The following is a 7,202-nucleotide window of genomic DNA, read 5'->3' on the forward strand; positions in this document are numbered from 1 at the left end:
CAAGTACAGAGATTCATCAGGGTTACATTCAAGTTGTCTTTTCTTTCTTTTTTTAACAGTAGAAAAGGCATAATTAGGGCTCTATTTTCAGCCAAAACGGATGCAAGCCCAAACGCAGGTGTATTGGCAATTTGTGTCGGTGGCAACAGGTGAAATTACAACCGTGCTGGAGCACTGCCTCACCTGCGCTCAGGTAGGTGGAGTAGCGGTAAATAGAGGTGTGTTCATGACAACCAGGTCAAATGCCATCAGGTGCACTGAAAAATTCTGGTTTTGAATATAGCACTTATATTTCAGACACACCTGCTAACGCTCCCGGCAGCCCCCTCATTTGCGCTAAGACCGGTTTTACGGCTTTAAAATAGAGCCCCTAGTCTTAAAAGGACCTCCGCCTCTGAACTGAGAAATCCTTCCATGTTCCAATATGGTGAACTTGGCCATATTCAGTCTGAAAAGTCTTAATGGGATCCTGGGGGGGGGGGTTACAGCTGGGAACATATAAGATATTTACAGTAAGGGTGATATAGTCAGTACTAAGTTATGGTTAGGGGTAAGAGCAGGAGATAAGGTTAGGACCACCCCAAGGATCCCACCTAGCATCTCCCGCAGTCAGTCAGGGTGGTGGTGCCCCGTAGGTCTGTGGTGTGTTGGCCACGCCGGAGAGGCGTTCGACAGTGCTGGCCAGTCTCTCCAGGTTGTTGTTGATGGCCGACAGCAGGCTGAGCAGCGTCCTGTCCATGCTGCTCCTCATGTTGGTCAGCTCTCTCTGCAGCATATCGTAACCCTCGCGGTGGACCTGAACCAGGGCCGACAGGTCCTGAGGAGGAAGTTGGACCTGGATGTGGGGCTGGATGTCTATGAGGGGGATCTGGGCCGTAGCTTGGCTCACCTGGGGTGGGACCGTCTGGGGTTGGACCCTGGCCTGGGGAATGCTGGCCTGTGATTGGTTGATATGGGGTATATGGGCCTGTGATTGGTTGGTATGGGGTACATAGGCCTGTGATTGGTCTGCCTGGGGTATATAAGGCTGTGACAGGTGTACTTGGGGCCTCACCTGTGTCATCTTAACACGTGGTTGTCTTACTGTAGCGTGAGGTGTACTAACACCGGGTTGGGGGGCGTCAACTTGAAACGCACCAACATGAGGTTGTCCAATGACGTGAGGTGCACCAACAGGCTGTCCAATGACGTGAGGTGCACCAACAGGCTGTCCAATGACGTGAGGGGCACCAACAGGCTGTCCAATGACGTGAGGTGCACCAACAGGCTGTCCAATGACGTGAGGGGCACCAACTGGCTGTCCAATGACGTGAGGGGCACCAACAGGCTGGCCAATGACGTGAGCGGCACCAACTGGCTGGCCAATGACGTGAGGGGAACTAGCATGGGGTTGTTGGTTCATTCGAGGCAGAGTTGTGTTGGCTACATTCACGGTGGGCGTGTTGACGTTAACACGCAGCACCTCCACCCTGGGTTGTAGGTTCAGCTGGGATGTGGAGGGCTTGGGGTACGGTTGGGCTGGAGGGCCTACGTTGACATCGTCCATCCAGCCTAGCGGACCTCTGTCAGAGGACGGTGGGTGTTCTTGATCATCACTGGAGAACTCAGTGAGAGGACTGTCCGCCTGGCGACTGTCTGTGTCATCACCATGCCACGGGCCTTCTCCTGTCTGGAAGTCTACTCACAGACAAGACAAAGAAAGGACGTGTTATGTTATCGAATGCCCTAACGTGTCAAACTACTTTGTATCACATTACATCAAAACACCTATATCGTTGATGGATAGATCTGGATATGGGGTCTCAAGTAATTAAGCTTAAAAGTTTCTAATTAACAATCACCATGGTTGTCTGTACAATTACAAAACACCGACTAGAAAAAAACGAAGATAACACATTATTAGGTTATTATAAAAGGCTACCTACCAGTAGACTGAATCTCCTCCCCAAATAATTCCAACATTTTAACTTTTAGACTTTTCCTCTCCATGGCGTACTCCGTCTCCCCTCTGTCGGGGTCGCCCCTCCGTTTCAGATCGCTGTATCGCCTCCGGCATTGAACGGGGCTTCTTTGGGTTCCGTGCGAACACGCACTGACCTTCGCCGCTATCTCCCTCCAGGCTGCATGTATAAGCGCGAACCGTGGGTTGCGGGATCCGCACGGGTCTTCAAACAACAGTTTATGTCGCGCTTGCACCTCACGTATGAGTGTTTGGAGTTCTTCGTGGTTGAAACGCTTGCTTCGTTTTCTCCCGGACGAGTCTTCTTCATCTGAGTCCATTTTTAACCGGGTAACGACCGAGGAGGGCAAGACTGACTGCAGCCTTGCAGACGCTAAATTTCAGGAAACAACACAATGCGTGCTAGTTGCTTATTGCGGCTCAGTTGAAGGAGAGAACAATGTATTTAAAAAAAAGCTACAAAGCTGGAGTTCAGTTAAAGATGATGAGAACATTATCAAATGTGAAAAAATGCGGCCAGTGGTTACAAACGTATCAATTCTTTCACTGGATACATTTCTCAAACAGTGCGAGCTGTTGGATCCAGTGCGCTACCATAAGTGCGCAAGCGCCGTTGAGAGTGCTCTTGCGCAGTATTTTGCTCTCCCGGAATGAGGTAGCCTCCGCTTTGTGAAATGTGAGCCCTAAATACAGAACTAGACGAAATGGATGCTGCAGATACTTTATAGCCAAACTTACGAGGTCCACAATGGAATACTTGTATAATAAAGGGACATCTACTTGTTTCTCTCATGCTTTTATTTATGCGTGTGTGCCTTATGTGTGTTTTAATTGATTTAATTACAGGTAATAATCACGGTAGTGATTTCAGTTGAGATGTGACAAGTGTTAAATGTTAACTGCTAACCCCTAAAATGTTGCAGTATAACAATGATTATGCTTATTCCAGTCAGAACACTCACATCAGTTTAACCATTTAATGTAATATAATAATATTATTATGCTTATAATGATTAGGGAGAACACAGAAACTAAGCAAACAACAGTAGTTCAGCATTATTGAAAACTGTTATGAAATCTGTCTTTAATGCACAGAAGGACACAACAACAAATTATCATACTGAGGAAAATAATATTTACAGCTTTCATTGAAAACAAGCTCACATTTCTAAATGAAATATGACATAACAGACAACACTGCAACACTGAAATGAGAGGTTGGTTGGACTAACTCAACATGTGACAGAAATGAAAGTGTTGTTGGCGAGATATACATACATTATATAACATAACAGAAAATCTTCAGCCATCACTATGGTAACAAGTGTGTCTGACACCTCCTCCTTATTCCAGATTGACCCCTGACCCCCTACACACTAGGTGGAGATCTGAGAGGATTGGACAGATGAAAATGACACTTTGGTTGTGTTCCAATAGTCTCTCCTCTGTCCCTCTGTTCCACCCTCTCTCCTTGCTTCTTCCTCAAATGCGTTGAGAAGATCCAAGGTTCCTCCTCCTTAGATACCCTCCTCCGATGCGTTTTCAGAAGGAAGCGAGGAGAGAGCCGAGAATATAAGAGTGGCGCTGCAACACGCTGTGAACTTGGCGGTGCCACGATGTAAACATTTCATGGCAAATTAAATGGGGGTTCAAACCCGGGTCTCCCATGTGGAAGACCCAAACGTCATGCCATCAGGTCGGGAGGACATCCTCAAAGTCCGAGGGCGACACTGATAGTTTTCTTGTCTCAGGCAGGGCTACCTCATCACGAAAGCGAGATTCCAAACCACCTCCGCTACAAGTGCATACTGTGTGCAGCAGGGTCGGTCGACTCATGGTGGGTCTGACTCCATTCCTCATTCCATTCCATGCATTACAATGAGCCCGTCCTCCAATTTCTGCCTCCACCAGCCTCCCCTGGACTACATGGCATCTTGGCAAGTCCCATGGAGGGGTATGACAACGACAGCTGGCATCTGTCTGTCTCCCTGTCTGTCTGCTAGACAGTCTGCTTCATTCACACAGATGAAACACTAATGTGGCCTGAATCCTAATTAAGTCATGTTCTTGGGAAGTAGATGATGGGATGGGATGGGATGTGCGACGTTTTCCAATCAGTCTAGACTCTATCCTAAAGGCTGGAGAGGCGTAGTGTCCAGGGTCTGCAGCAGCAAGTCCCCCCCAGGTAGAGGTAGGCTTGAGATGCGTTCCACAGCACTAGCCAGCCTCTCCAGGTTACTGCTAATGGAGGCCAACAGAGGCTGCAGCGTCTTCTCCAGGCTGGTGGTAGTCTCCGTGAGCTCCCGTTGCAGCATGGCGTAGCCCGCCTGATGCACCTCTGCCAGGGCAGCCAGGTCCTGAGAGGCAGGGGGGTGGGGGTGGAGGTGGATGAGGGGCTGGAGGTTGATCAGAGGGACGTGGGGGCGGATGAGGTGTCCCTGGCCCTCGGGGAGGGTGAGGTGTCCCTGGCCGTCGGGTAGGGTGGGGGGAGGGGGGTTTGTGAGGGGGAGCTGGGGGGTGTAGGTTTGGGGTGGATTTGTGTGGGGGTGGGGGTGAGGTCCGTTTACGCCGGTTTGGGACGGGCCGTCTTGACACTGACAGTCTGTTTGAGGGGAAACAAAATGTGATGTTATTTATTTGTATTTCAACTATTTAGCATTTCCCAACTTAGTGTTGTGATGGTGCTTTACCCAGCCAATTCAACTGGTCGCCTTAATTCGCATTTACATTTATTAATAGGACTTGCTTAACATTCACATAACTTTTATATGGGTAGTGCTTCATTTGCTTGCCCTATACCCTACAACAGGTGAGGCTAAAGAAGACATGTATTCATAGGACTTGTCGAACCCTCATATAACTTGTATCTGGGCCACCAAAACACAGGTATTTGTATGCATTAAAGGTAGACTCTGGGATATGACGTCATAGCAAAACGCTGTCAGTGGCTGAGATGTAACAGACTACAGAATAGAGCGTGTTGCTACAGAGCGACGTCATATCCCAGAGTATACCTTTAAAGCCCCGACAAATAAACAGACTATAGCGGCCTATGAATTACCTGCATCATGTTCAGTTTTCACTGAGGATTCCAACTTGCTGTCTGTGGTGTCATGGACTGGTGATGATTCATGCGTTGTCATACGGCGCGCCCATCGGGAATTGTATATCGTTATTCCCCCCCTCCGTCGGAGATCACTGATTCGCCTTTTGCACTGGAGGGGTGTTTTCCTGAGCCCAACAGAGCTCACCCTCTCCGCTACCTGCTGCCAGGCTAAATGGGCACTTGAAAATCTGTGTGGCCTATTCGCAGAGCCATATAAACTGACCCGCCGTGCGTAAACTTCACGCAGTAAAATCCTTGTCTGCTCCCGCGTGAAGCGAACTCGTGTCTGTGGTGCCGCTTTTAACATGTCGGTGTGTGAAGCAAGCACAGCATGCGATCAGGACATCAATAAAAACAGAGCATCAACAAAAACACAACATGAACTCAATGGAAGCTATTTCCGCATGCGGAGGAAGGGTTTCACCCGCCGCGCTCTGATTGGATACACAGCAGTCACTCACTTCTCGGATTGCATTCAGCATGTGTAGTGTTCTCAAACGTTTACAAATGCTGCAATCAAAGTCCACTTAGCCCTCATGTAATGCCCAGTCGACTGGATGATTGTCGCAAATATTTGTACTCAGTCATAAAGGCCCTTCTCTTATTAGATTGGACAGGACTGACGATGCCAATAATGAATACACACACATACACACACACACACACACACACACACACACACACACACACACACACACACACACACACACACACACACACACACACACACACACACACACACATCTTATCTCGCGCCCATGGAGGTGTAAGGAACACGCTCAGCCAATCCTGTCAGACTACTGGCCTGAGTTTAGCTTGGTGGTGAGCTACTAGGCTACTAGGCCTTAGTGGAGGCTGGTGGAGGTAAAAATCTGAGGACAGGCTCATTGTAATGCATGGAATGGAATGACACATTTTAGCTCAAATGTATTGAACAATACAAAATATCTTGATTATACCAGTAATGCTCCACTGAGAGACATTAAATATAGTTGGCAAGCAATTCAATACATCTATGTCAGTGGAGTGTGAATCCCACAGGTTCTAACCAGGGTCAAATACTGTCCATTATGTCAAATACTTGAGGTGCGCTTGATTTAATTTGCCTGGTACAATAGCACCAATGGAATAGTTCCAAAAGTGAAAACTACAAGCTAAATGAAACACACCTCAAATGCTTTCAAGTATTTGACATACAGTAGTATCCCTCCTAAAGACCGCTTCATCCCTCCTAAAGACCGCTTCACCCTCACTACCCCCCCTATACTAACCCTAACCCTAGAGACCTCTTCATCCCCGCTACCCCCCCTGTACAAGTTCTCTCCTGCTATAAAAAAAAAAAAGTATTGTTGTAAGTCGCTTTGGATAAAGGCGTCTGCTAAATGCCATGAATATAAATTTGACCCGGGTCTGGTAAATACACATGTAACCCCTAGTGTGCACGTTTACCTAGTGGAGTCATTCATTAGTGTATTCTGATTCAAGGTTATTGGCTTCAGAAAAGGCTCTGCACTGTTCTCCTATGTTCAAAACCTGTTGTAAGGACAATTATTTCTCCAAATTTAACCACATTTGTCAGTGGCCATCTGAGATCTGAGCTAGTTCCTCTCACTGAACACTAGATGTCACTTTTGAGCCTCACTCAGCTCTTTCATGGGTCACATGCCCTCTCTTTGTCTGTGTGCATGTCTGTTTGTGTGTACCAACCTAACTACACGTTCTTGTGTTTTGGTACGAGTCTGAACAGCTCAGGCCCTCCTCCCGCATCCCCCCTCCATCCCTCCCTCCTTCCTCTCGCTCCTTAAAGTGGTCCATTGTTCTTTTACAACCTGCGGGGTCAGAGGTCAACAGCACCTCAGGCCATTTCTCACAAACACATGTACTACAGGTCCCGACATAGAGGGGTTTGACCCCTGAACTCTGACCTCGTACCTGGGAGGCAAGGCTGGGTTCAAATCCATTTCACTTCAGACAAATTCAAGAGGTGAATTGAGACAAGGAAAATGGATTGGAGATATGTGTCATCTGTTTTCACAGAGGATGTTTTTTCTCTGAATTGTAAATAGAACAGAACAGAACAGAACAGAAGAAGTAGAGTACATTTACATTTATGGCATTTAGCAGACGCCTTTATCC

The 7,202-nt window shown here is 47.6% G+C and overlaps 2 protein-coding genes across 2 annotated transcripts; both read right to left on the reverse strand.

The window, feature by feature from the left end:
* Nucleotides 1–478: 478 nt before the first annotated feature.
* On the reverse strand, nt 479–2,217 carry LOC310810317 (uncharacterized protein). The gene is made up of 2 exons (XM_083678014.1): nt 1,926–2,217; nt 479–1,677 (listed from the first exon to the last, which is right to left on the reverse strand). The coding sequence occupies exons 1-2, from the start codon at nt 1,987–1,989 to the stop codon at nt 614–616; spliced, it is 1,128 nt and encodes a 375-aa protein (XP_083534140.1). The 5' UTR covers nt 1,990–2,217; the 3' UTR covers nt 479–613.
* A 625-nt stretch (nt 2,218–2,842) lies between these two features.
* LOC310810200 (uncharacterized protein) lies at nt 2,843–5,450 on the reverse strand. Its single transcript, XM_083677878.1, has 2 exons — nt 5,022–5,450; nt 2,843–4,562 (listed from the first exon to the last, which is right to left on the reverse strand). Exons 1-2 carry the CDS (start codon nt 5,371–5,373, stop codon nt 4,087–4,089), a joined length of 828 nt encoding a protein of 275 aa, XP_083534004.1. The 5' UTR covers nt 5,374–5,450; the 3' UTR covers nt 2,843–4,086.
* Between the last annotated feature and the right edge of the window lie 1,752 nt (nt 5,451–7,202).

Source organism: Argentina silus, assembly GCF_951799395.1.
Source record: "Argentina silus genome assembly, chromosome: 9".
NCBI lineage: Eukaryota > Metazoa > Chordata > Actinopteri > Argentiniformes > Argentinidae > Argentina > Argentina silus.

Bases quoted from the DNA above. Each gene is read 5' to 3' on its own strand.
- LOC310810200 (XM_083677878.1), bottom strand. From the start codon at position 5,373: ATGTTAAAAGCGGCACCACAGACACGAGTTCGCTTCACGCGGGAGCAG. The intron at 4,563-5,021 runs GTAATTCATAGG...CCCCTCAAACAG, and splicing joins GAAAACTGAACATGATGCAG to ACTGTCAGTGTCAAGACGGC.
- LOC310810317 (XM_083678014.1), bottom strand. From the start codon at position 1,989: ATGGAGAGGAAAAGTCTAAAAGTTAAAATGTTGGAATTATTTGGGGAG. The intron at 1,678-1,925 runs GTAGGTAGCCTT...GTCTGTGAGTAG, and splicing joins GGAGGAGATTCAGTCTACTG to ACTTCCAGACAGGAGAAGGC.